At 55.8% G+C, this 26,323-nt stretch overlaps 11 protein-coding genes across 11 annotated transcripts; 6 read left to right on the plus strand and 5 right to left on the minus strand.

Moving 5' to 3' along the window:
- Window positions 1-51: 51 nt before the first annotated feature.
- Window positions 52-2,220, plus strand: WHR41_05450 (uncharacterized protein). Its single transcript, XM_069374055.1, has 2 exons — window positions 52-1,909; window positions 1,967-2,220. The coding sequence occupies exons 1-2, from the start codon at window positions 392-394 to the stop codon at window positions 2,027-2,029; spliced, it is 1,581 nt and encodes a 526-aa protein (XP_069229419.1). The 5' UTR covers window positions 52-391; the 3' UTR covers window positions 2,030-2,220.
- Window positions 2,221-2,382: 162 nt separating this feature from the next.
- Window positions 2,383-3,081, plus strand: WHR41_05451 (uncharacterized protein; the record flags this gene model as incomplete). The annotated part of the gene is made up of 1 exon (XM_069374056.1): window positions 2,383-3,081. One exon carries the CDS (start codon window positions 2,383-2,385, stop codon window positions 3,079-3,081), a length of 699 nt encoding a protein of 232 aa, XP_069229420.1.
- A 243-nt stretch (window positions 3,082-3,324) lies between these two features.
- Window positions 3,325-4,056, minus strand: WHR41_05452 (mitochondrial 37S ribosomal protein bS21m; the record flags this gene model as incomplete). The annotated part of the gene is made up of 1 exon (XM_069374057.1): window positions 3,325-4,056. One exon carries the CDS (start codon window positions 4,054-4,056, stop codon window positions 3,325-3,327), a length of 732 nt encoding a protein of 243 aa, XP_069229417.1.
- A 275-nt stretch (window positions 4,057-4,331) lies between these two features.
- Window positions 4,332-6,584, plus strand: WHR41_05453 (uncharacterized protein; the record flags this gene model as incomplete). The annotated part of the gene is made up of 1 exon (XM_069374058.1): window positions 4,332-6,584. The coding sequence occupies one exon, from the start codon at window positions 4,332-4,334 to the stop codon at window positions 6,582-6,584; it is 2,253 nt and encodes a 750-aa protein (XP_069229418.1).
- Window positions 6,585-6,786: 202 nt separating this feature from the next.
- WHR41_05454 (uncharacterized protein) lies at window positions 6,787-7,485 on the minus strand (the record flags this gene model as incomplete). Its single annotated transcript, XM_069374059.1, has 1 exon — window positions 6,787-7,485. One exon carries the CDS (start codon window positions 7,483-7,485, stop codon window positions 6,787-6,789), a length of 699 nt encoding a protein of 232 aa, XP_069229423.1.
- Window positions 7,486-10,964: 3,479 nt separating this feature from the next.
- On the plus strand, window positions 10,965-11,933 carry WHR41_05455 (uncharacterized protein). The gene is made up of 2 exons (XM_069374060.1): window positions 10,965-11,393; window positions 11,445-11,933. Exons 1-2 carry the CDS (start codon window positions 10,966-10,968, stop codon window positions 11,836-11,838), a joined length of 822 nt encoding a protein of 273 aa, XP_069229424.1. The 5' UTR covers window position 10,965; the 3' UTR covers window positions 11,839-11,933.
- Window positions 11,934-12,697: 764 nt separating this feature from the next.
- Window positions 12,698-13,060, plus strand: WHR41_05456 (uncharacterized protein; the record flags this gene model as incomplete). The annotated part of the gene is made up of 1 exon (XM_069374061.1): window positions 12,698-13,060. One exon carries the CDS (start codon window positions 12,698-12,700, stop codon window positions 13,058-13,060), a length of 363 nt encoding a protein of 120 aa, XP_069229421.1.
- Window positions 13,061-14,550: 1,490 nt separating this feature from the next.
- WHR41_05457 (uncharacterized protein) lies at window positions 14,551-15,576 on the plus strand (the record flags this gene model as incomplete). Its single annotated transcript, XM_069374062.1, has 2 exons — window positions 14,551-15,039; window positions 15,193-15,576. The coding sequence occupies 2 exons, from the start codon at window positions 14,551-14,553 to the stop codon at window positions 15,574-15,576; spliced, it is 873 nt and encodes a 290-aa protein (XP_069229422.1).
- A 954-nt stretch (window positions 15,577-16,530) lies between these two features.
- WHR41_05458 (uncharacterized protein) lies at window positions 16,531-19,458 on the minus strand (the record flags this gene model as incomplete). Its single annotated transcript, XM_069374063.1, has 1 exon — window positions 16,531-19,458. The coding sequence occupies one exon, from the start codon at window positions 19,456-19,458 to the stop codon at window positions 16,531-16,533; it is 2,928 nt and encodes a 975-aa protein (XP_069229425.1).
- Window positions 19,459-21,377: 1,919 nt separating this feature from the next.
- Window positions 21,378-22,958, minus strand: WHR41_05459 (uncharacterized protein; the record flags this gene model as incomplete). The annotated part of the gene is made up of 1 exon (XM_069374064.1): window positions 21,378-22,958. One exon carries the CDS (start codon window positions 22,956-22,958, stop codon window positions 21,378-21,380), a length of 1,581 nt encoding a protein of 526 aa, XP_069229426.1.
- A 242-nt stretch (window positions 22,959-23,200) lies between these two features.
- Window positions 23,201-25,637, minus strand: WHR41_05460 (uncharacterized protein). Its single transcript, XM_069374065.1, has 3 exons — window positions 24,578-25,637; window positions 24,332-24,430; window positions 23,201-24,276 (listed from the first exon to the last, which is right to left on the minus strand). Exons 1-3 carry the CDS (start codon window positions 25,561-25,563, stop codon window positions 23,322-23,324), a joined length of 2,040 nt encoding a protein of 679 aa, XP_069229299.1. The 5' UTR covers window positions 25,564-25,637; the 3' UTR covers window positions 23,201-23,321.
- Window positions 25,638-26,323: the final 686 nt, after the last annotated feature.

Raw genomic sequence — 26,323 nt, forward strand, 5'->3', positions numbered from 1 at the left:
TCATATGTAGAGCTGTTGTAGGCAGTAAAGGGGCGGGAGTTGGATGCCGCCAAAGCAGAAGCAAGCCAGCCGCTGATCGCAGCCTCAGCCTCAGCCGCGCTGCACCAGTCGCCCGGTGGCTCTCCACCCCACCACGCTCATTGGAATTGCACTACGCCTTATGAACAACCCACCCTTGACCCCTCGGCACTTGCTCAGAGCTTTCGCGTACATACTCTGGCTTTACGTTGACAGCACCGGACTCGACTCTTAGCACCACGAATTACACGGGCGCGCCCAGTATCTCGCACTTCACCGCATACCCGCTTGCCAACCTCTCCGCAGGCTGCCTCTGGACTCTGATCTCCACGGACAGACACTGTGACGGGGAGAACCGCGTCAATCAAACAACATGGCCGTTGAGGATGTCGAAGGACCGGAGAGACCCGTTCGCGAGCAGCTGAAGAAGGCTTCGATCGGAGGCATGACAGATGAGGCTCGCTCGGCTGCTGCGGCCGCAAGAACCGAGGGCGCGGACAATGATGCTGCGCAGCATGCGGAGGCATCGGAAGCGACATCAGGAGAAGTCAGCAACACTGAGCGAAAGGATATCAATGACAAGGCGGATGTGCAGCAACCACAGGTGCAGATCAAGACTGGGCGCCACCACACTCGCAAGCGGTCACGAGATAGCACAGCCGAGACTGATGAGCTGGAAGAACACAAGCGCAAAATCTCCGGCGAAAGATCAAGAGCACAGTCTCCGGTAGCTGACCCGAGCACCGCGAATGGCGCTGCGAAGCCGAAGGCTGTTGATCGTTCTAGCACCCCCGACCCCGCGACTGGTAGCAAGCCCGAATCTGCTGGCGAGGCTGTAGTCAGTCCGAAGGTCAAAAGGAGTAAGATTCAGGGAGATACAACGACTACAGAGCCCGATCAGGCAGCATCTACGGAGACTTCTAAGATTCCACCGGGAAGTGCCTTCTCCAATACGTCTGCTGCGTCGCCCTTTGGTGCCCTTGCAGCAAAGACTTCATCTCCGCCTTCGAAACAGCCTCAGACTTCTGCAAGCGCTTTTGCGGCTTCCGGCTTCGGTGCGCTCGCTGGCTCATCCACTTCCGGTTTTGGAGCGATTGGCAAGAGCAACGGGGGTTTCGGCTCCGGAGGTGGTGGTTTTGGCTCCGGGAGTAAGAGCCCACTCGGCGCTGCAACAAACGACGAGAGCGCCAAATCGACGGGCAGCTCGTTCGGTGGTGCCCTCGGCCAGCAGTCTGCTTTCGCAGCTCCTGCGACTTCTGGCGGTGGTTTCGGATCAGGTGCTTCTGGCTTTGGTAAAATCGGCCAATCAAGCGGTTTTGGTTCGGGACTCAGCGGCAGTGGTTTTGGCAGCAGTGGTGGAGGCCTTACGAGTTTCGCAAGTGGCAAATCGACGCCCTTGTCCGGGGCTATCAAGCAGGCCAAGGCTTTTGGAGCGCCTCCGGACGATGATGAAGAGGGCGACAACGAAGGAGGCGACGATGATGACGGTAATGGCAGCAAAAGCCCTCTAGTCGTGGAAGAAGATGAGAAGGACGAGCGCTTTTTCGAACAGGAGGTCGAGACTGGCGAAGAGAATGAGGTCACCAAATACTCTTGCCGAGCCAAGCTCTACAACTACTCAACTCTTCCAGACGGAAAGAAGGAGTGGCGCGAACGCGGACTCGGCATGCTCAGACTCAATGTCAAAGCTAGTGGCGATGGTGATGACGACGAAAAGCCCAAGGCCAGGTTCCTCATGCGCGCTGATGGCTCCCACCGTGTGGTTTTGAACACTCCTATCAAGAAAGAGATCACATTCGGCACACCAAGCGGTGCAGCACCTACTAACGGCTTCATTTACTTCATGGGTACTTTCGATGGCAGAGAGAACCTGGAAATGCTGCAGCTGAAGGTGAGACACAGGTTCCTCAGATAAGACGTGTGACGCATAGGCTAACACGATTCACAGGTCCGGCAACAATTTGCCCTTGAGCTCTATGACAACATTATCGCTTTGCAGGAAGAAATGTGAGCGTCTTCGAAGGGGCTCCGAAAGGTCTCCAGGCAGACTGGTAGACGAATTGTTGTATCGCTGGCGAACACACTACACATAGGATTTCCTTTGTTGCATTGGGTAAAACACCGATGTGAATGGCGAACAGCAGCAATAGCAGGCCGCAAAATTAGAATATACCCCTTCTCAATACAATTCATGCTCCTCCCTCTTTCGTGCATGCCTCCCCTCAGATGTCTCCCAACTGTTTCGTCTTGGCACTGAAGTCTCTCCTACAATGACCTCACGTTCTGCATGCACCCGGCATTTGGAAGCTATTGTCGCACTCTTGCGCACCAAGACAAACGATAGCACGTTTTCAGCTCAGGAAAATGCGGCTGTGGCACTACGTCTCCCAAGCATTCCTCGCCGCTCCGACCAACCATACCTCACCACAAGCAACTCCCAGCGACTCCCTCGTAGCAGACACCATGGGTAGCAATTTCAACGGGACAATGTACTTCGGCTACGGCTCCAACCTCTGGCGCAATCAGATGGAACAGCGCTGTCCAACGTCAGAATACCTCGGCATTGCGCGCTTGAACGACTACAGGTGGATCATCAACGAGCGCGGCTACGCCAACGTCGTCCAGATCAACCGCCACCACAGCGATACGGACACTGCTAAATCTTACGAAGATGAGGTGTGGGGTTTGGTCTACACTCTTCAAGCCAGCGACGAGAAGCGTCTGGACCGTAATGAGGGCGTGCCATTTGCGTACACCAAGGAAACTCTCGAATGTGATTTCTGGGCTGTGAAGGATGGCGCGGGCCCGGCGAATGTGACTAAGAAGCCGAAGCGGACGGACATGCTGGTTTATATTAACCGTGACATGGTCGAGCCGAGCGAGCCGAAGCGGGAGTACATCTATCGGATGAATATGGGTATCAAGGATGCGGTCAAGGAGGGCGTGCCGGAGAAGTACGTGGATGCTGTCATGAGAAAGTTCATCCCCAAGAATGAGCTTGTGATGAGTGAGATCGAGCGTGCGGCCAGAAAACAGGCTGCTGAGTTTGAAGACGAGAGGTGAGGAGATCCAGTCTTCTGTTGATTGGGTGAATTTTGAGCTTTCGCGCTGAGCATCTGGTTTCACATCATGATGATAGACGTAACAAGAAGCTTAAAATGCAATTGTATTCGTTTAGCTCCAGAAGCCATTTGTACAGTAAAGTGCTTACACCCTAGGCCTATCGGGTGACAAGACTCGTTCGCGGCACTTTCCACGCTATGCAATACACGTTCAAAAGAACAACCTTCCGAGCCAGCGTCTCCTCTACCAGCCCTGCTTCTTCATCTTCATCACGCGCCTGACGACGGCCTGGAAACCCATCTTGAACCGCTTCCGCCACCTCTCACTGTGCAGCCTCTTCCTCTTAGCACCGTTTCTCTCGTGGAATCTCTGCCTGTTGAAATCTTTGCGGACGCTGTTCTTCGCCATGATAATGTCCACCGACCTGAAAGCCTTCGCAACGTCGAAGCCTCGCGATTCGTCAACGTAGACTGTTCTGCCCAAATTGGGGCCAAGTTTCATGGGCGCTGGTTTAGGTGCCGCAGGGATTGTACTTCTGGGATTAAGAGAGCGAGCGACGTTCCTTTTGCTGGTCATGGCCATTATCGAGGATTGCATGTCGTCGAAGCTAGACCTCTTGTCCGCCGCCAGCTGAGCGCGAGAGGGTGTGCTGGTATCCTGGGCATTTCGAGATGCGAAGCGCGAAGTTCGTGCGGACGGAGCGGTCGGTGTGCCCTTGTTGCCCTCGAGGGCTTCGTCCAGGATGTTGCTGATGTGTGATGAGGGCCTCATAGGCGCTTCTGTGTCTTCTGGCTTCCTCGCTCGCATGGATGTCGCGAATGACCGTGATCCCGAAGATTGAATGTGCTGTGCTCGGCAATGCCTGGTGACGAGGGCCATCCTCGCGGTTGGCTGTCGGTATGCCGCAGGGGCTAGAAAGGGCAACAGCGGCTGCGACGAGCGCAGCACCGTCTCGCCAGCCCTCATGAGATCCATCGCGACGTCTGAATGTAAGCCCCTTGTAGAAGAGCCTGGGGCGCAATTGGGAAGGGCAATGGGCGACTGTCTCCCGCAAACCGTCGCCTGCAGCCGCTTCTGGGGACGCCGCGGGAGTTTTTGCGGCAAGCTTGGCATGACTCGCGTGCGCAAGCTGCTCAGCCGAACATTCAAGCAACCTTTCATTTGCTGTCGATGTGTCGGAGAACAGCACACCACTGATCATACTGTCTGCACGGCGCACACTCTTGGGCACTCAAGCGCTGGACATCAGGATGTCCTACAATTATGGTGCACCTCCTGGTGCCTATGGCGGGCGTCAGCCGAGCTACGGTGCTCCAGGCATAGCGCCGCCTGGCATGGACGCGCCTCCTGCCGCTCAGAACCAATTCCAACCTCCGACAAATATTCCTCCAGGGATCAATTTCAATGCGCCCGTGATCAGACTGGGGGTTGACCAGCCGAATGCGCCAACTGCAGATCGTGGATCACGCGACGGCAGAGGAAACGCCGACTCTTTAGGCGGCAACAGCAGGAGAGCCGGCCTCGGTGCCGATGGCGGCAGCAGGAATCTTGAGCGCGACCGCGCGCAGATTCGCGAAAGCATGTTGGCTATCCAGCAGCCGACCCGAGAGGAAGTGGCACGGACGATTTTTGTGGGCGGAATCGGAAACGACGCGCCTGAGGACGAGGCTATTGAGAACATTCTACGGTGCGCCGGCAAGCTGCGTCGCTGGACTAGAGCGCGAGACGCTGACGACAAGAAGTGCAAGTTCGGCTTTGCGGAGTACGAAGATGTCGATTCGCTCGAGGCTGCCAACGAGCTGTTTGGAGACGGCATTGAGGTGCCGGCCTTCAAGGCTCGTCAAGTGATCCGCCATGGAGAGAACAATGAAGTCAAGTTCACGAAGCTCACGGTCATTGTCGACGAGCAGAGCCAAAAGTATATCGAGGAGTGGACGAGCAAACGGAACGAGGACGAGGATGCGCGTCAGTTCCGCCTCGACGGTTGCAAGGAAGATTTGCGCCAGTGCCTCACATCACTTACAAATGCCGATGCCTTCATGGCGAATTCTGCCGCGAACGGAGAGCAGGATGGTCCCGCAGACGAATCCAATGCAGAAAAGAAGGGGGGTGACAGCGCTGAGGTCGTCAACATTACGCTGAACGGACAGGGCGAAGACGATCTTGCAGACGTTCCAGAGGATATGCGTGCGACTGTGGCTGCGGAGATTCTGGCCTTCCGTGACCGCTCAAACAGACGTGATCTTGACCGGCTGAGGCAGGAGGAGGAGATGGAGCAGAAGGAACGCCAACGCGCGATGGGAAGCCGTCTCAGTCGGCTGTCTTCGCCTCCCAGGGGTACCCCAAACGATGGGATTCCTTCTGGGCCGCGTGATCGTACCGCTGGACCTTCAGGTGCGCCGTCTGGGCCGAAAGGTTACCGCAGTGTACAGATGCCGTCTGATTACGCTAATGGTGTTGGATTCGTTGGTGCCAATGGCGCGGGAAATGGCATCTCACTGAATCGCGAAGACGAGGACGCAGAAGAAAGCGACGAAGAGCTTGAGGCGCGACGCCGCAAGAAGCGGGAGGATGAACTTGAGAAGCAATATCTGGACCAAGAGCGCAAATGGTTGAATCGCGAGCGCGTGTCTGCTAGTGCCAGGCAGCGCGATCGTGACAACGAGGCAAGGTCGAAAGAGCAGAGAGACCGTCAGAAGGATGCCATGATCAAAAGGCTACGGGAGTGGAATGACGACGAAGAGAATCGTCTTGGCCATGAAGAGTACTACGTTGATCGATCGGCTTGGCTGCGCAAGCGTGCTGCCTATCGCGACAATGAATCTCGCCGCGATGATTCTGATCGCGCCAACGAGATGCGTGAACAGTCTGACCAGCAAGTTCGCGATGCCGAAGCTCGTGGCCAGGCGGATGCTTTTCTTGACCAGCTGGACAGCGAGCTTACGAGCAGATCTGCTGCAGAACCTGCCGGACCTGGAAAAGCTTTCAAACTCAACCTTGGAGCTGCCAAAAACAAGGCTTCTGCCGCTACCACAGGTGCTGGCTCCCGGCGCACCGTTGCCGAGCTGGAAGGACTTCTCGAAGACGAGGAGGGAAGACGCAAGACTGCTCTCAAGCCACTCACCGACACTTCTACACTTCCGACCAACGGTGCGGACCTTAGCGATGAAGACCGCGCTGCCGCCCGACAACAGCTCGCTGGTGAGATTCCGACTGACACCGAAGCATTGTTTGCCTACAAGGTACGCTGGTCCTCGCTGTCATCAGAGAACATCGAAACGCAGATTCGCCCGATGGTTGAGAAGAAGGTGGTCGAATATTTGGGCGTGCAGGAGGAACTGCTCGTTCACGCCGTCGTTGATGGCATCAAGGATCAGCGCGCTCCGGAGGAGCTGGTTGGAGAGCTCGAGCCCGCACTGGAGGAAGAAGCTAAGGTTCTCGTGAAGAAAGTGTGGAGATTGGTCGTGTTCCTCAGTGAAAGCGAAGGTAGAGGGCTGAACTGAGCCGTCGCCTCGACTTGGAGGGTAAAATTAGCTTAATATGGGGGCAGAATTGGTTCAAGCATGCGCGCTGTATCGCGGAGAGGGTAGCATTAGTCACAAACGATGGGAAAGAGCCTCGAGGTAGTGAAGTAGCACGAGCCTTGGGTATCTAGTTCCCTGAAATCATAACTCCTTCGATGACTGCCAGTAGTCTCTCAATCGTTCACACATCAGGCCAGAAGCCCTTCTCGGCCCAAAGCACCTGTCTCCAAACCTCCTCGCACTCGCCCCACTCCCAGCCTCCCTCCTCCATTGAAGCACCGAACTTGTTCACTAGCCCTCCAATTCTCCTGACAAAGGCCTCAAACTCCGACGAACTCCAATTGGGGATGAAGACGCGCTGCATGACATCCTTATCCTTCGCCGCCAGCGCATGGTCCATCTTCGACCACGCATGTCTCCAGGAGCGCAAGTAGCATTCTTCAGTCGCCCACAGCGCCACGAGAGAGACAACGAGCGGTCTCGACGGAGCCGCGGCGCCAGCGAACAAGTCTTGGTACGCGCGCGTCTGAGGCGTAGGAATAGCGTCGCAGATGTCGTCCAGCCAGCCTTCCGCGGCCGCAGTATCCTCGAACAGCTTCAACTCTCTCTTGATGTTAACCAGCGCATCGATCAACAGGTCTGCGACGCGCCACTCCAACGTGTTGTCTCGCTGCGTGGTTCCGGGAATGGGCAGGCGGGACAGCATGGTTCCCATGAAGTTCACGTAACTCATGGCGTACAGCCGGTCCTGAGCCAGCCATGTCTTGAGGTGGGCAGGCGAGAGCTGAGACGTCGCTGCAGCGGCCAGAAATGGGTGCTGAGTCGCTTCGAGCAAGGGCAAAGGCTCAAGGCCGATGAGGTGAGAAGTTAGAGAGGGCATGTTTGCGCCGCAAAGTAAGGCAGAGGCTTCTTGCGAGGTTGCGACACAAAAGGTCAAACTGGCGAGGAGGTAGTACTTGCCAACATTCTTCGCGGAGCCATGTTTCCAACGGCCCTCTACGTAATCAGCCCACGCCCCGCCCACGCGAAGTCGGAGTGAGGTCTGGTGCGATTCGGAGCCAGAGGCTGGGCGGTTCGCGCTAAACGTCTGCAGGTTGGGACCAGCCATACCGCTTGCGGTCGAGGCCCCACCATCATGATCATTATTCAGATCCTCCAGATCTTCCAGGAATTGATCTAATAGACTTGTCCGTTCTCTTCAAGCGAACGTTTTGGATAGCGAAAAACATACACGATGCAGTAACATGAGTCTTGTGGAGGGGTAATACCTTCAATGACAATATACGGAAGATAGATCCATCATCGAAAATGCTATTTTGCCCGCCACTTCAGCATCCCCATTCCAATCACGCAATATTCTATCTCTCCAGCTACTCAGATGGCTCATCTTTGAAGACCTGGTCGTAATCGGCAACACTTCGTCTAGGCCGTGCTGATTTCCGTCGGGCCCTGTCATTCTCCGCTCTTCTCGAGTCTCTGCGGGAAGACTGACGGCCACGGGACCCCACGCCAGACAACATGCTGTTAGAAGTCACAGAGCTTTGCCTTCGCTGACTTGCAATTTGGCTCGACATGCGAGTCGATCTGGGATTGCGAGGTACCTCTTTGACGTCTTTGAGCCATTCCGGCGGTTCGTCCCCTTGGACTTCGTAGCGTTTTCCTTTCCAGAGGTAGGTCTTCTTGGGCGGCTCCTCGTCGGTCGAGCGAAGAGGGTCAAAACCAGCTTTACCGTTGACCTCGAGCTCCTTGGGGACTTTCACAATGTCCCCGAGATCAGACCTTGATGCGTCAGTGGTGGACGTCTCAGTGGATACGATTATAGCTGGAGGCCCCTTTCGCGGCACATTGCCTGATAGTTTTGCTGGCGTCGACGATCGGGTCTTCATCTGACTGTTTTCGGGAGTGACACTGCTGTTTTCTTGCATGCTGTCCCTGCGCTTCTCAGCTTTGAGCCGAGGACTAGGTGGAAGATCGTGGTCGTAACCCGTCAGGCGTGTGGCAAGCGCAGCATCTTGGGCCGCAACGGCATCAGGAGCTTCGAAGTGGGGGCTTTTGTAGACGTTCATGCGGTTACCATCCGCTGTGCCGACTAGAAATGCCGCAGAGTGCTCAGGTGGCTCCTGGGGCATAAGGATTCTGACAGCTGTATCGCCATCCTGTCCACGTCTCCAGCTGGGTCTTGCCTCGGATGTGGCCGGAAAAGGACAATCCCATCGATGATGTGGCACAGGATAGTCCCCCATTGAATATGCAGCGAAGCTCTAAGAATCGCGGTCAGCTATATTTCCTGAAGGATGCAGCCAGTGGTTTCTCACTCGATCTCTCCTGAGCTTTCCAAGGTGTGATAACGATGATTAAACTTTGTGTAAGAGCTCCAATTTCGAGACGTACGCTTTGTGAAGCGTGAGAAATGTGTTTATGGTGCAGTTGAATATGCCAGGCGTGATATGCGATCTGATGTGTATTTGGGTTGAGATTGTGGCAATCCGGGGTGCGGGAGAAAGACGGCGGTGATCTACCAATGTTGCAATTTAAGCGTCAAAGATGTTTCGGACAACCAAAGATGTAGGTGAAGTGCGTGAATTCGAGACAAAGGAGGCTGTGACTGGGTTCAAGGCAACGAGCTACACAGCGCCACGTGAGATGTTCCACCCTGGTCGACGTGGCTATGGCTATGGCGTGGCGCCAGCCTAGTCAAAGTGAAAATCACGCGTCGAGACAACAACTTCATCTGTCACGAAACAATTATACTCGACTTGGGTCAAACGCACGAATTCGCCCATGTAACTTTTTGAGTGCCCGTTGCTCGTGCTTTCGTCCTGATGATCGCGAGCTTGCCCGGGGCTGAGCATTACATGTGCGCTTCTAGTCTTCGCGCACCAATTGCGGTCGTTACCGCACTAGATCTGTCACATAGTTAATAAAGAGCGCCTTTCATCGGAAATAGACGTGTTGACACGTGAGTAACCGGAGTCGAGTGCTACACGAATACAGTCACTGCCAGCCTGGCTTCAGGCCGAACTAGCTCACGTTTGCAAACATCAGGCGACGTCCGCTCAGCAAGTTTTTCACATTCTTTCTCCTTTCATTGACACGCACGAAGGTGGTCTCAGTCAGAAGGCTTCGATTTCCCGGGCACAAAGCCCACAGCAGACACCAAATGTCTAATCCGCCTTGTAGAGATGTTCGTCAAATTGGACGACCGTCGGCAATTGAATGAATCAACTAGATCTCCCACTTTCCAGTGCGCTCAAGAAAATTATCAGCAGCTTTCCCAAGAGCCAGAAGGAAACACTCGAGTGATCCGAGATTTTCAAGCGAGGCAGATCACAAGAAAAAGCACCACATTGTTTTGCGATGATTTTCTTGAGGTAAAGCAAGCTTCTCATAACGTGCACTCGCACATTGTCGTGCCATCTTGCTCCGGCTGCCGCAAAATACGCCCAAGTAATACCAGCAACATAGATCTGTAAGTAGGCTGCCGTAAATGTACTAAAGGTAGAAGCAAGATACGGTCTGTCGTCTTTGGTGGGGCTGTCACGTAGTGTTCTCATGTGTATTATGTTGAGAAGCGCCCACGCTCCGAAAGACTCAATCCTGCTGCCTTCACATAAGCGAGGGAGGCTATGACACACGAGGACTTTGGGTCTCGCAGAAGCGGCTTCGCCAGATCGAATGAACATCGCTCAGACTTACGCGTCGAACCATGCCTGGACTCGCAAGCAATTACCCAAACTCCATTGGCAAGGTGAGAGTCGAAGTCGGAGACGTGCGTGTATTCATAATTTGACCAGTCTCCACAAGAGCACTGCGCTACTGGGAATGGTTATTGTTCAAAGCTGAGCCGCACGCCCTCCTCTACTATGGGACAGGCAGTATTTTGCAAATGTCATGCTTGCGGTCTCGGTCGCATGCCATCTTCCGCGATGTTTTTCTGCGGTAGAGGTGGGGCCGGCCCGGGCTTTGTCGTGTCCAGAGAGAAGCTTGGGGGCTCGAAAGATACAGTATTACATGACTGCACTATAGCACAGCGGCTAGAGCTCAAAGCGTGCCGTACACCGCTCACTAGGGCTACCAGTTTCCTGCTGAACCCTGAGCAAACACGATCTGTAGGATGGGTCAGCTCTGGGACTTTCTTGTTGCACCAATAGGATCCATCCTGAATAAACCGAATGCGCTCCTCCTGATCCATTTGCAGTAAGTGCGGGATGATGGCCTTGTAGGCGCGCAGGGTGTTGTTCGCCTGTGCCATAGACGTTCCCTGTTAGCAGAAGTTCCTGAAGTCAAAACCAGCTACTGGTCCGTGCGGCGACTTTGCCGGCACGCCAACAACATCCACCTCCTTTTAGATTGCCGCCGCATGTATATAGCACCGTCCGTGTCGCAGGTGACGCCAGCATCATCATGTAATTGTTTCGCTATAGGGACTGAAGAACAAGTCTATTGCTCCTACCTCCAAGCCGTGTCTCATACCTCCCCTCAACTGTTCAACACCAACTCCACCGTAAGCGACATGGCTGGCCACGAGCATTCCCACTCCGTTGCGGACAAGGAGGTTGAAGTTCCTGACTGGGAGCACAATCCCGATGGAAACGAGAATGACACCTCAGCGAAGCCCTCGGCGTCTATCGTGGTTACAATGCGACAAAAACTGGACTCAATAATGCCCTCGCGCAAGAAATACCTCGGCATGCGGAGGAAACTCTTCCTGATAGTCCTGCTCGCATCAACATTGGCGTTGCTCGCTATCGTTATCGGTCTGTCTGTCGGATTGACTCAAGGATCGAAGTACATAGCCTTGTCTTAAGCTTGGCAATCTACGACTGACTGTTTGTGTAGATCCAAGAACCTGCCTCTTCCGTCGAACGCGCAAACTTTCACAGGTGACCTCACCTACTACCAGCCTGGGCTTGGTGCCTGTGGTCTGACCAACACCGACGCTGACGACATTGTTTCTGTCTCGCACTTTCTATTCGATGCGGCAGGCAGTTCCAGCTCGACTGGCGGCAACTCCAATCACAACCCGTTGTGTGGGCTCATGCTGCGCGCGGAGCGCTTTGATGAAGACCGCGGAGAGCGAAGAAGTGTAGACTTGAAGGTCGTGGACCGCTGCACAGGCTGTGAGCCGGATGATCTCGATGTGACAATCACCGCATTTGAGAAGCTCGCGTCAAGTGAGAAAGGGAGGGTGAGTGTCAGTTGGGCTTGGCTTGACTCGGAGTCTTCAGGTTAGGCATGAATGGTATCGAGAGCTTGTCCTGCTGGTCTCCAGCAAGTATTCCAGCGTTCTGCGTCCTTATCGCGTGGTTGCAAAACGTTTTGAGGAAGCTGTGCTCGGAACGCTCAATTGATTTCACAGGTACCTCGCGAGCGAAAGCACCCCCATGACATATCGCGAACCGCGTATGAATATACTAGGAAGATTCTGGTTATGACGCGAAGGTGCCTTGAAGTTTGTTTCTCGGCGTGCGCTATTTGTCTGTGGGAGTCGCTCAGGTGCCCTGACAGGAGGGTTGATCGCACCAAATGTAATAGTTGCAGGTGGAAATCGTGCTTTCGGGAGCAGTGACAGCGGTTCGCTACGGATGCAGGTCACAGAAGACGTGAAAAAGGCTACACACGGCTGCCTCCACGCCTTCTGTCTCTCGGGATAGGGCGCCGGTCTTGCCTGATTGCATGTGACTGACACAGTGAGGTCGAAAAAGCTTATTTTGATTTGCGAGCGCGCCTGCCGTCGCTTTTCTATGCAGTCGCAGCAGCCTCTCAACTTGCAGCACCTTCTTTTCACGACCAGATTCGACTCCATCACTCGAAATTTCTCTCACCCGTGCAGTTGCCACTGTTCCAAGCTGCGTAACACCCACACGACACGACTATCACTGCACATCAGCCTGGGAAGCCCCTACAACACGCGCACCTCCAGTCCCTTCACGCCCAACGTTGTACGCCGCCACTGCAGTGAGGACTGGTCACTTCACATTGGAGCCTTTCGCGACAGAAACTTGCACTGTACATCATCATAACCTATTACCAACTCAATGCACTCGACCGGAGCACTCTAAGCCTCAGCTTGATCCGCGTCTCACCTAGCCATGGGCTTCTACAAAGATCTCAACAAGGACAAGAGTTATCACAGGGCGAATTTTTTATGCGCAGCGATCGCACTCGCAGCATTATGCAGCGTTTACCCGGTAGCGTGCTTCAAGAAATTCAGCGGGAAGGAGAAAGCAAAGATGAAAGCAGAACTGGCGGAGCTGGAGCGGCAGCAGCAGGAGGACAGCGAATGGGAGAGAAATCACCGCCCAAGACGAGCGAGGCATCGGTCACATTCACCACCCCGAACTTCTCACCGCCCACATCGCCATCGCCGCCATTCCTCGGCGAGATCGCCACCAAATTACCCACTCGAAACCATGACCAACCGTCAACCAAGCTTCCCGGTACATCAACAGTAGGACTACGAGATTGGGGATCCCATGAAGCCTCGCAGGACCCACACGACCGACCGAGCCTTAGATCGGGAGAGATTCGAGCGCCATGGTGGGCATCCTCCTCCGAGGAAATATCACTGAAGTTCATGGGAAGGGGTCTTGGGGCCGATGCCCTAGGCTCAAGCAAAGAATCTTCGGAAGAGCAGTCCCGCAGATCTTCAACACCTATTCAGCAGGACATGGGAAATACCCACCATACATTCTCTGATCCATTCGCGACCAAAGCCAGAGCAACTGCGGAGGTATCAACTGCATCTGACCAAGCTGCGACAATTTTCAACACGAAACCCTTCGAACACACCCCATCAAATACATCGAGCTCGGAATCCTCGACGCCTAGCTCTGCTGCATCGAGCTTTGCTTACCAGTTGCGGCGTAGAGTTGACATGCGACTCTTGCGCAAGCGGTACAGGCCGTCTCAGCACAGGAAAAAACATGCTATCGCGAAGGTCAAAACTTCGCCACCCCTACGTTCCCCTACGTATGGCATACCGAAGGTTGTGGAAGACAGTCGTGATAGCAATTGCGTCGATGAAAGACAGCACAAGAATTACGAAGCACTTGAGGCATATCTAGACAAGTCCGCAAAGGCAGCGGTCAAGTCGCTGAAGTTACCACCGCCCAAGCAGCCGCGAAGATCTCCGAACAGTAGCCCGGGAAAACGTTCAAGAGACTGCTCGCCAGGGCATAGATCATCGTCACCAGCATCGGCACGCTCGAAGCCTGTCAAGCAGAAGCGGCCGGGCATTCTGCGATCGTCGGCCTCACTCGATGTCACGGAGCTGCCAACTTTACCCTTTGTCCGAGCAAAACGTCCATCTTTATCTCTGTCCAAGAATTCGAGTCAAGGCTCCGCAGAGACGGCTCGTGCGGCGCGCTCGTCGAGCGCAGGAAAATATACCAGCTCATCCTGCCGGCAAACCCCAATAAGTCCGTTGACGCGCGACCCTTTACCGTCAACGCCGCAATCTGCCGATACAGGGAAGTCAGAAACAAATCCATTCCAGACCGACGATAACTACTTCTCAACGTTGCGCACAAAGATCACAAGTCGCCAAGCATTCACGCCGACGCTCTCCCCAATGGAACCCGACCAGCCTAGCCTCGATCCTCGTACAACAGAGCAACCAGGCCTGCAAGGTAGTACAGAAGTTTCAGTGGAGCAGGGGCCAGGAATGAGCCCTGACGCAATGGAAAAGCGACAGAAGCGTGGGAGCATCTTCAGCATCTTTGGATTGCCGGTGCCTGGGAAGAGTTCAATACCAAATACACTTGAAAATTCTGACCGGACACCTCACGATTCTCCCGCTGGGCGAGCACCAGACACTGCGAATCAAGCATCTGAGGAATCTCTGAAGAAGTTCCAGAGACGCCTATCCAACGATCATCCGCTTCCGCCCTACTTTGCACGTCCCAAACGGCGTCAGGCTAATTCCGACGTCTCGCCATCTCCAATGTTATCGCCAGCGAGTACCAATACCCGCGAGTCAGCGTTCTCGAAAATCCCGCATTCACGAGACGCAAGTGATGAGCTCGGCCCAATCTCTCCGTTCACTCCGCTTCCTCCCCTGCGCGAAGACTATGACCGAAACAGAAGGGTGTCTATCGAGATTCCTGGCACGCCTGGCATACACCATCGACCGTCAGACACACCCGCTCCATCCCCCGTCCATGACATCGTGAAACTACCTCCTGCGCCAGTCCAGTGCACTGACAAGGAGGATACCACTGCTGTATCGATCGGTAGACCGGAACTCATCCGTAGGCTCTCCTTCCGGTCAAGAGCTCCCAGTGGTCAACAAATAGGGCCGGATCCTCCGTCATGCGAGCCGGGTCCTGCTCGCAAGCGCTCTAGCGTATACCGCAACATCTTACCAGAACTCAACGCCATCGCAAGCCATCGCAAAGCATCCGCCAGTAGCGGCGAGCGCATCGCCCGCTTCGCAAGGCGACGGCGCTCAGCCATCACACCCATCACCCGACAGGCCACCTTCACTAGCACAACCAGCAAACCCGTCAAGCGCACTTTCACCCTATTCAAAAGAACAAACACCACCAGCACTTCCCTCGCCCTGGCCCTGGACCCCCGAGAATAGGATCTGACCGTGACGGGCTTCAGCCAGACGCCCTTCGCGCAGCGCTACCACGACGAGAAGCGCAGCGAGCAGGCGCTGATGCGCTCGCACATCAGCAAGGCGAACGCCGAGGACGACTCGGACGGCGACGACGCGCCCGCCCTGCTGCGCATGCACGTTCCGGACCACCTGCCCGGCAGCCCACTGTGTCCCATCGAGCCGACGAATCACCAGAGCGGCGGCAGGAGCATTTGTCCTCTGCACGGCAGCCGCAAGAGCATGCTGGCCAGCGCGCAGAAGCGGAAAAGCAAGGTCGGCGGAGGGCAGAGGGGGAGTCTTACAGGGGCGGTGAAGAGGGAGCCGGAGATTGTTTTTGACAGTGGCGATGGTGATGGGAGGCTTTGAGGTCGTTGGTCCTAATAATATTAATTTTTTCTTTCCGTGGCTTGGAGGCGATTCCTCTTCTGCTTTGTGCGATTGCCCAAGATACCCTGTTAATTCTACTGATGCTCACAATTGCTCACGAGTCTTCAATTCGATCGGCGCCGCGTCGTCCCAAGATACCCTCAAAAAACGTGCCAAAAGCAGCATTCGGGCCCTCCTCATGTCTCCTACCTGCTCCTTGAACTCACATCAAGAACTTCCATGTGAAAAGCTCTCCATTCGACCCCAACACCGTCACAGACCTTACAATTACAGAGAAGCGAGCCGCTCCTCCAAGAACCAAAGCGACATTGCAAGCGAGGAGAAAAAGAGGGCGGGACGAGAAGATTGTGGAACTCAAAGTAGAATACAAGTCTTCGCAAGCAGGGCGTTACAGAAAATGGTGATAAGTTTTCCTTCTCGCGCAATAGTGATTCCCCCGGTTCGCGCAGGGGCATTGGAAAGGCGAGTCGATCGCCCGCGCCAGCCTGTCAATCATCGTGTCCATCCGTCGCTCCGCTCCGATAGCGAAAAAAAAAAAAGACACAGAACAAACCTCCTGTTTCCGTTTCCCCCCGAGAGAAACCCATCGACTCACGAAATAACGGAAAAGAAAAAGCAGAACAGAACGCCTCATCAGGTGAAGGATCGATTTCGATTTTCGATCCGGACGTAATGAAAGAGGGAGGTTGGAAAAAGCAACGCCTCGTTTTCCCGTGGATAGTCTTGACATGTGAGTGTGTGTGCCTCCTTCTCTTGACGTTCCTCCGTGAAAAGGAGAGCACCGAGCCATCATCCCAAGCAAATTTTTGTTAAAGTAACAGGGTTCAGAAAGGGAGAGAGAAAAGCTGCGCCGCGGAACTCCATCGCTTGTAACAAACAGGACACACGCCGATTTGAGTGAACAGTCCGCAGCGCCCTCGAGATCGTCAATGGCTATGAGTTGGAAGGCGTGCCTGCGTCGTCCATCTTCACATCCTCTTCGGCGACCGCGCTGCCGCCTTCTTGCGCGCTCTTGATCTCCGAGCTGCTAGCTTGCAGTGCAGGAGGCCCAGCCGCAGATGTCGGGCCCGACGCGACGGAAGCCGGTGAGCTCTCGCGGTCAGGCTTGCTGTCCGAAGGCTGCTCTTTGGCTTTGCTGCGCTTGGTATAGTCGCTGAGGCTCAGCTTTTTGCGCGTCGGATTAGGCGCGACAGCGGCGGTGACGGACGGAGAAAAGATGGGGCCGGCGGGGCCGGCAGCTGCAGGGGATTGCACGAGGGCGCTATTTGTTCCGCTGCTCGAAGGAGGTTGCTGGCCGGCAGCGAAGGGATTCACAGGCGGTGGTGGCATTGAGAGACTCATGTCGGGCGCTTTTGCGGCGTCAGTAGTAGGAATCGGTGGCGCTTGATCAGGTGGCGGTCCTTGGTCTGAGTCTGGTGCTTCTGATGGTTGATCTGGCGCTGGCGGATCTGAGGGGAGGTGCGAAGTCTGAGGGCTGCTAAGAGCAGGAGGCTCCTTTGCCGGTGTTTCATCATCCTTTGGTCCCTCGTCTTCCTGCTTGGAACTCTCAACGCCATCTTCACCAGAATCCTTCATCTCCACATCTTCGTTCGTCGGTAGTGATGGTGGGTCTTCGACTTCAGGCTTTTTAGTGTCGTCGGGGTTTGGTGCAGGCGAAGCAGATTTGACGCGTTCTGATGGTTTGACATCCACGTCCATCTTTGTTTCAGCTTCAGCGGTCTTAGCCCGGATTTTCAAGCGCACTTCCTTGCTGATCGCATTATTACGCGCGCACCGCTCAAGCAAACGCTGGTGGAGGGAAATGAAGGGTCTCCGAACGCGTGGAGGCTCCTGCGCTTGTGAAGCTTCCTCATCAGACATATCGCATTGCACGCCGGAGTGAACGTACGCCGGCTTCGGTGTCCTAGACCGTTTGGTGGAAGGCTTGCCTGAGGCGCTCGTTTTGGTGGCAGGCTTCGGTCGCTTGCCACTGGATGATTTTGCAGGGGGTAAGCCAGATTGTCTTGACGTTCCAGCGTCTGCATATCTGGACGAGCTAGTCGAAGGCAGACTGGGTTGCTTCGGAGTCGTGGTGCTTGGTGTGTTGAGTGCCGAACCGCCACTGCTGCGTTTCTTCTTCGATTGCTTGCTAGTAGCTTGCTCATCTTGCTTCGAAAACAGCTCTTCCACTCGCGCTAGCTTCCTTCTCTCGCGCTCCGACATCTCCGTCGTGCCGCTCGTCGAGTAATGCGTGTTAGGCGTAATGTCGCGACTAGCGGACCCCCGGTCGGCAGAGCCTGAAGTCGAGCGTGAGTCAGTGGGCTCGTCATCTACATCGACCCTGCGCGCCTCACTACCTGAGCGGCTATTGACGGCATGGGTATTGACGGGCGATATCTGGGATCCAGCCTTCTTCTTCCTTCCAGGCTGCTTAGGAATCTTCGCGGGCTCGGTCTCAGGATCGACAGTGGGGTCTCTCCTGTCGAAGCGAGACATCAAACAGCTCTCGCCTCGAGAGCATGCGCAAGGGCCGCAGTTGGCGAGAATGGTTGACACCCATGACGATATCCCCGACATATCTTTCTGCGAAATGTTGCCGCTGTGACGGGCGTTCAACCCGGAAAGCCCGCTGTTCACATCCCAGGCAATGGCAATCTCTTCGCCCGCTTCGATGTCGCGCGTTGCGATGAAGCAAAAATGATAGTCGGCCGGTCCAGTAATGATAATCTTGAGTTCTGCGTTTGGCGAGCAGCTGCGCCTGATGTATCGTACAGGCGTGCCTTCATTGCGCGCGTCAATGCAGATAGGAAGCTGAGAGTGCAGAAAGACGAAAGGCTCCGGATGACGCAGAGTAGACCAGCGAGTCGCTGGGTCCTCGATGTAGTCGCCCTTCCACGTCAAATGGCCTCGAAGCTCACCTATGCAAGCGTGTGTCGCAAGTGGCTCCGACACGGTCGCATATCTCCACATCGCAGGCTGTCCATCGGGTGTTTTGTATGTGGGATCACGGCGTTCGCGAATTTCGAACGAGGGAACGCCATCAATAATACTGATGTCTCCGTCCCAGCGTTGGAAGACGTTATGTGGCTCGACACCACCCGTGACCTCGAAGCACTCATCTGGGTTGGTGAGCCACTTCTGCATGGAGCTGTAGAGCTGAATGTCTGGAACATTAGTGTGCGGGACGTTGTAGTCGTCTTCGCGGTAAATGCGGATGAAGTCCGCCGAGTACATAGGGAATAGGGCGTCTGGCGATCGCGAAACGCTTCGCCTGTGGTTGGTGGACGAGCCATTGTTGCGCTTGCGATCCTTCGGGACCTGGAGCGGGTTGGTTGTCGAGTTGGATGTACGATGGCTTGTCTTGGGTCTTTTCGCGGGTGGTTGCTGGTCGCGGGGGCTCGCGCTGTTTCGATCGTGCCGTGATTTGTCCAGCGGCCACCCGTTCGTCGCGGCCGCGCCTGGGGCGTCCTTGGTCTTCTTTTTGTGGCTCTTACTGGTCTGTCGTTTATTGCCATTCTGCAAAGCGTATCGCTCAGCTCTTGCTTCCCGTTGACGAACATGCGCGGCTTGCGCATTTACGGGACGCTCGGGACGACATTCCACACACCAGTGCTGCAGCTCGTCTGGCAAACTGTCGCCGTACTGCGGATAGTAGCAAATAATGTGTTGCCACTTGTTGCAAGTATCGCAAGCGACCGTGTTGCCATCGTCTTCGTTGAAGCCGCAGATGCAGTTTATCTGGCCATCGTCCTCCTCTTCGATGTCGTCCGGAAGTTGCTGCTGGTGTGCGAGATGTGCGTAATCGTCGGGGCTGGCGATACGGCCTGAGAATGGCTTAACGTCCTGACCAGTGACAGCGGTAGGGCGGAAGGTGTCTGTCATGCTATCACGTCTGCGATCAGAGTCGTGGGTGGTGACGGGTTCAGGTGACGGGATCTTCGCCGAGCCTGCGTCGCATGACGGGAAGGCTGCTGAACGGCGCCCGATGGCGGAAATGGTCGACACCGCACGGTGTGCGCAATCGGTGCCGCGTCTTTGAAGGTCGTCGACGGGCGGGACAAAGAGCGGCTTCGCTGGCGGTCAAGGGCGGGGACTCGGCGGCGTCTAGAAAGCGGAGGACGCCAATGCGTGCAGATGACGGCGCGTCACGGTGTCGCTGGAGGGTGAGGGTGTGTGGCGATCGAACATGGGCCAGGGAGTCGAGTACGGTCGCGGTTTGAGGGCGAAGAAGCGTGCGTGGCGGCGGTGGTGGTGGGCGAGCGGCGGCGCGGAAGGGAGGGCGGGCGGGTGGGAGGCTGCAACCGGGCTCAAATACGGTCGTGATAGAGTCGCATAAGAATCGAAAGGCGTCAAGCGCGAGCCTGGGAGGGTGAGGAGAGAGATGGGTGGTGGAGTGTGTGTGGGAGGGAATTGGGTGACAGACTCAGACCTGAGGGGACGGACGCAGCAGCAACCCGACCACCTTCAGCGCGAGTTTCTGTGCTGCTGCGCGTAGCCCGCGTCACGCCGCACGCTGCATACCGGCGAGGGAGGCGGCCCGTGCGCTGGCCCAGCTTTCGCGCTGAGCCTGAGGCCGCGTGCGGGATGCGGCCTGGCGGCCTGGCCCACGCCGGCGCTCAAACGGGCCATGAGTCTGGGCGGAGCAGGTGTCTGCTGTGGGCTGGCACAGAAGACAGTAGAGGTCGCGGATGTGCGTTCACAGGCGGGCGTGGCGGGCGGCAGGCAGGAGGCAAGGTTGGCGTGCTGCGAAAGCACGAAGCCAGCACGCTGCCAGCAGCCTCGAACGGTCCGCGAATCATCGTCGAGAACGGCGCTTAGGTTCGCGCTAAGAGGAAGGTTAAATCCGACTCGCGCGCGTAGGCCTCTGCAGCGTGGGCGGCTTCCTCCCTGCTGTTGTTATCGCACCACACTCTGTCCTCCCCGTGCGACAAACGTTTGCCGTGTCGCTGAGCTGATACGGCGAAGATGGCTGCCATGTGCGAACGATGACATGCGCTGGAGGCTTTCCGGAAGGCAAGCGCAGCGATGAGTCTGCCGCCCGGACTCGTGTCTGTCTGCCTTCCTTCCCACGGTTCGCGACGGCGCTTGTCCCGGACCCGCGACCTTCGAAAGGACGGTGGCCCTAGCGGACGAGCCAGCCTCTCGCCATCATCTCTCTCCTCCGCCCCTCGAGCTCTCGTCTCATCAAACTCGTCAGTTGGGGATCCGCAAATTCCCGCACGCCGTCCTATGCCCATCGCATCACCGCCGTGCTGACGACCGCACTGTCGTACGAGTCATCTAGACACCAGGCCTTTCTCACTCACGATTAGGCTTTGCGAGCATCTTCGACGGTGCCAACAACAGTCTCCATGCAATTTGCAGCGCACTCAACATCGACGTGTACAACCTTCATCTAGTGAGATGTCCAGTGGTCGCACTGTAGTAGGCGACACATTCCTATCATCACCAGTCAAAAGAAATGGAGAACCAAAACACGAGGTGGGATGATCAAAGGACAAAACGGGTCCTGGGCTATGTCTCAGTTGCATGGAAAGCTGCGAAACGGTCGTTGTTGTGATATGGCGACAGCCGTTTCCTGCGGAAGGGCGAGGACAGACGCCATCTGACTTCTGCTCGTTCAGCCTGCGCTGGAGTTGCCTTCCGAACATTGCCACATGGAGCCGATAAAGAACAAGGTAGGCTCTTCAACTGGAAACTAGACACTCGCATCTGCAACGCTCCGATCGAGATCATAGGCATCCATTCCCCTCAATCAGATATCTAGCTCGAAAGATGCGCTCTTTAGAACAAACCTCTCATCATCGCCAACCCTGGCTCGAACTGCGATGGTCCTCATTGCTCATACTCTCAAAGCTCAAATCCCATTCGTCGACCTCCGCGAACTTCCGCCGCGCCTCCTCCAGCTCCTTGCTGTGCGCCACCTCGTGCATTGTGAGGCTTGTGTCCCCTTCCTCTTCCTCCAAGCCGGACTCCTCGCCTGCATTCTCCTTGTCGGACGCTGCTGCGCGGCCGTAGGTCCTAGTGGCTTTGCCTTTGTTTTTCGTCGACGGAGCAGGAGCGGCGGATTTGCGAGTCTGCTTGGGCTTTGTCTTCGCTGGAGCGGCGGTCTTCTTCCTGCCTTTGGTTTGCGCAGGGGCTCGGGTCTGCCGTCTGGTCCTGCCGCCCAGCTCGTCTTCGTCCTCGTCCAGATGTGTAGTGTCGAACGCTATGCCGTCGTCGTCTTCGTCCGAGGGTATGTCGTATTCTGTCCGGCCGTAGCTGGGCTGCGTTCTTCGTGTGCGTCTAGGCAGGAGAGCGCGTAGTGTTGCCGTTGACATGTTGACTTGCTTCTTGCTACCTCTACTTCTCGTCTTTGCTGGTTCACGTGGCGGTGGCGAGACTTGCGTGAGAGGATCTGCGTAGATGTCCGTGCGCTGTGTCTCCGGTATTGGTGAGGCGAGTGGGCTACTGCTGGCTGGTTCGGCCATGGTAGCGTTGGGCGCGTCGAAGTCGCTTTCTTGCTCCTCGTCATGGACTGTTTTTCGACGCTCCTGCTCCTCCGTGGATGGCACTGCCAAGTCTGCCTGTTCGGCTCCAGCGGGTTTCTCAGCAGACGAAGGTTCTGTAGGCGGTGTTGACTGTGGCGAGGAATTGACGACCTGTACGTCTGAGGTGATGGGGTTGGGCACAGGGCTCTCCTCGCGGTCTGATGAGGCGTGCTCTTCCACTTCGCCTTCAGCGTCGACTTGAGGTAGTGACTCCTCTTCCGCAGGCGGTACAGCAGACTTCCGGTGCCTTTTCTTCAACGCGTCCAAAGCCGAGTGCGAAACATCCACATCGTCTGATTTTCTCTTCTTCCTCAACGCACCCAAAGCCGAACCCGGAGCCTCCATCTCATCCGACTTGCGCTTACTCCTCCTCCTCGTCGCCTGCACAGGCACAGGGCTCTCTGCCGCCTTAGACACCACACTCTTCGCAGCGGACGCGACACTCTTCGCAGCAGAACCCACGTTCCTCCTCCCCTTCGAAACCAAAACCGGCGTGCCCTCCGCCTCCGGCGCAAAATCCTCCTCATCCTCACTCGCGCTGCCCAGATCAAACACGCTCGTGCTCTCCACGCCATCGTCCTCCACCTGCGGCCTGGCGCTCAGCATGCTCTGCTGCGCGATACTGGAGCGGCGGCGCTTGACCATCTCCAGCATGCTGCCCTGGCGCGGGCGGCGCTTGAAGTTCTTCAGAGCCAGCATGCTCGTCTCGACGGCCGGGCCGGGCGTGCCGGTCGTGTTGGTCTTCTCGCGCAGGGCGGGGCGTCGCGTCGTTGTTGCGGGCGCATCTTTGGTTGCTGAGGGCGGTGGCTTCGTCGCGGAGGGCGGCGCGCGGGCGCTGCGGAGGCGGGCCATTGTTGGCGCGGCCGGTTGGGTAGGGATGTATTCGGATTGTTTTTCGAGGGCCAGAGGGTTTATGGTTTCCAGGGTGGTGGTGGGAAGAGAGGTGGGTGATGACGTTCTGGACGAGACGCGTGATGGCTTGCTGGAACGCGACTTTCGCACAACAGCCCACCAGCGGGCTTTGCTGGGTGGCAGAAGTCGTGGTCTGAGCTGGATTGCGCTCCAATGAGAGGGCTGCTCGTAGGAGGATGGGATTGGCCGTACAATGCTCTTCTTTTGTTATTTATGTTGATGCTAACAATGCTACTTGAACACGTCATCAAGCATATTGTGATTACATACTCCGTAGATCAAGTAAAGGCCGCTATGAGCACCTTAGAACGGACCAACATTCGCGTTGCCCTCCAGCAGCTTCTCGATCATGCTGCGGCAAATAGGGTGGTAGAAATCCTTGTTCTTCTCGAACGTCTCGCGGGCCAACGGGACGTCGACCTTCAACAGCTCCTTGTACAAAGGCCTGACGAACTTCATCCTGCCAACTCTTCCAGCGAGCGCCGCAGCGTCCTTGTAGAACTTCTCCGCCTTAGCCTTGAGAGCAATGACATAGAATCTGCTGACAAGCTCGACGTTCTTCGACGAGGCGTACGCGTACTCCTTGCCCATAGTCTCGACAAGAGCCGGAGACAGCGGGGACGGGAAGCCCTGAACGGCCTCAAGGAAGACGTAGCTCTGCTGAGAGGTGAACTTGGAGATGTCGTCGGCGCTCGGCTTGAAGTCTGATTTGCCCTCGCTGAGAGCCTTCCATTGATCCGCAAGTGCGAGGCAGGCGTCGGCAAGAGTGGTGTCGAACGCTGGCTTGGGTGGGAAGCCGGGCTTGTAGTACCAAGCGTCCCAATCGAGGTCATTGAGCTTCTTGCTGGCATCAGCATCTGACGCGAAGAAGTCAAGCAGCGTGGCCTTGAACTCGTAGGAGTCGACGGAGCGCTCCTTGAAAGTGGTGAAGTAGTGCGGAATGAACTTGTCCCACTGCTCAATGCCAATCAGCTTCTCGAGATGGTACAGAAACACGAAGCCCTTCTCGTAGGGAACGCTGGAGAAGGCGTCATCCGGATCCTTGCCCTTCAGGTCAGGAATCATCTTGGTGAACTCATGGTCCTCGCCGAACTGAGCAATGCTGTCGGACAAGGCCTTCCAGCCGATAAGGGCGCTGAAGTCGCGGATCTTGTCATCGTTGTGCACGGCGCCTTGGATGCGGCGCTCAAGGTATACAGTCCAGCCCTCGTTGAGCCAGAAGTGCTCCCAGCTAGCACAGCTGACGAGGTTTCCGGACCTGCAGAGAGCGTCAGTTGATGTTGCCGAGCAGATGTTGTACTTTCTATACATACCAGGAGTGAGCAAGTTCGTGAGCGACCACATCCACGTTAGCACGGTCGCCGCTGATCAGGGTGGGGGTTGCAAAAGTAAAGACTGGGTTCTCCATGCCGCCTGAACATCTATTAGCTCGTGGACCTTGAACAGCGGAATGCTCGCTTTTGCGCAAAGTCACGTTGTGGCAAGCGTTTTAGGACTTGAAACATACTACGAAGATGTCAGCATATATTTCTCATGCAGGCAGTGGCTCTCAAACTCACCCATAGGGGAAAGACGGCGGGAGAACAAGAACATTGTACTGAGTCCAAGCATAGGGGTAGACAATCTTCTCCGCAGTCTTGATGTAATCCTCAGTGTCCGCCTCGAACTCCCACTGACAATCAGTGAGCTCCTCAGGGCCTGTCCACACAGTAGAGCGAGGACCGATCGACGCGCAAGCGAGGTCACCGCTGGCAACAGCGAACAGATACGAGGGCATGGGGACGCTCTGGTGGAATGTGTAGAGCAGGGTGCCGTCTTTGCCATCCTTGCCGACCTCGAAGTCCTTAGCTCCAGTGGGCAGTCCAGATGCAACGACCGGCAGGGGCGAGCGCAGGTTGAAGGTGTAAGTCGACTTCACGTCCGGAGTGTCCTGGCATGGCAGCAGCGATCTGGCGTGGATAGCCTGGCATTGCGAGAACATGTACGGTTGCTTCTTGTTGCTGGTCTGGGCCGGGGTCATCCATTGGAGAGCGGTGCAGTCCTTGGTGGTGGAGACTTCGATGTCGACGGTGACCTCGGAAGCAGAAGCGACGTACTCGTCGGCGAGACCGATGGTCAAAGGAGTACCGTATGGCTCGGTGCGCTTAGCCGCAAGCTCCCAATCGACCTTCTTTCCGGCCACAGTGACTGCAGAGACGTCCAGGAAGCTGGTGTCGAGAACGATCTTGCGTTCATCAGCGAGTTTCTTCAGGGTCAAGCTGACACTGCCGTGAAGACGCTTTCCTTCGAAGTCGATCGCATAGTTGGCGGTCGTGTGCTGCGTTCTCCAGGCATTGTAGTTGGCCAGAGTGTTCGGGTCTCTCGGTGCGTGAATGCTAGCAGCAGCCTTCTCGGCAGCAGCGTCAGAGATTGGCCGCATGACCATTTTTGACTGCGAGTATGGCAGCTGAGATTGGCGTTGAAATCCGTGAGGCTTAAAAGCAAAGCACTCTCTCAAAGTAGATGTGACTTTGCCCAAGAGACTACCTGCGGCCTTGCTGCTCATCCGGCAAGGAAGTCCTCTCGTAGCAAAGTTTCTTTTCCTTGGACCCAACGCAGATACCCGGCAATGACAAAGTGGATTGCGTGACTCTTTTTATTGTTGGTCAGTGTGGAACGTGATACCCGAGCTCCTTCCTATCTGGTCGACCTCGTGACACCGCGAACAAGCGCGATGCTGTGCCTCGGTCGGCAAAAGTCGTTGCAACGCTGTAAGTAGGGTTAGGGTTGGGGTGACCGCAACACATCGATTGTCGACGCGTTCCTGTTTTGTAGACGTTGCTGCATATCTTAAGATGATCTGGGACTTCCGTTGGTATTAGCTGATAATTTTCAAGGGCAATTTGGTGTTCTTGAGCCAAGTGCCGGCATGTATATGAGGTACTGTCATTCTGCTAGTCTATGACAGAGCAGCTTCACGACACAGACGAAATTCTCGACGCGCAACGGACAACACATCAAGTCTCTATATCTCATGCAAGAAAATTATAGGCCTTGAGAAAGACCCATCAGATCACGCTCTCAAGACACAACCATCGATCAACCATTTTGACAAGGACCAGAGAGACACAGGGAGCCAGAAAGCCCCCATAACCGACGGAGTGAACAGACCACAAAACCCAATCAATACACTACAAACCAAACCCCATCCCCAACCCTCCCACCTCCCACCTCACCCACCAACCCCATCACCCCCTCAAAACCCACCAAGCCAACCTAACCGGCCCCCTCAACGGCCAAAACACCACCCCCAACACCCCCAACAC

The sequence above is a fragment of the Cladosporium halotolerans genome (assembly GCF_011745625.1).
Source record: "Cladosporium halotolerans strain TM138-S3 chromosome Unknown Sca15, whole genome shotgun sequence".
In the NCBI taxonomy this organism is placed as follows: Eukaryota; Fungi; Ascomycota; class Dothideomycetes; order Cladosporiales; family Cladosporiaceae; genus Cladosporium; species Cladosporium halotolerans.

Excerpts from the sequence above, each read along its gene's own strand:
- WHR41_05450 (XM_069374055.1), top strand. The coding sequence starts at position 392 with ATGGCCGTTGAGGATGTCGAAGGACCGGAGAGACCCGTTCGCGAGCAG. Across the intron at positions 1,910-1,966 it reads TGGAAATGCTGCAGCTGAAG|GTCCGGCAACAATTTGCCCT; the intron begins GTGAGACACAGG and ends CACGATTCACAG.
- WHR41_05455 (XM_069374060.1), top strand. The coding sequence starts at position 10,966 with ATGTATATAGCACCGTCCGTGTCGCAGGTGACGCCAGCATCATCATGT. Across the intron at positions 11,394-11,444 it reads GGATTGACTCAAGGATCGAA|ATCCAAGAACCTGCCTCTTC; the intron begins GTACATAGCCTT and ends CTGTTTGTGTAG.
- WHR41_05460 (XM_069374065.1), bottom strand. The coding sequence starts at position 25,563 with ATGAGCAGCAAGGCCGCAGGTAGTCTCTTGGGCAAAGTCACATCTACT. Across the intron at positions 24,431-24,577 it reads CCGCCGTCTTTCCCCTATGG|CGGCATGGAGAACCCAGTCT; the intron begins GTGAGTTTGAGA and ends TAGATGTTCAGG. Across the intron at positions 24,277-24,331 it reads CACGAACTTGCTCACTCCTG|GTCCGGAAACCTCGTCAGCT; the intron begins GTATGTATAGAA and ends CGCTCTCTGCAG.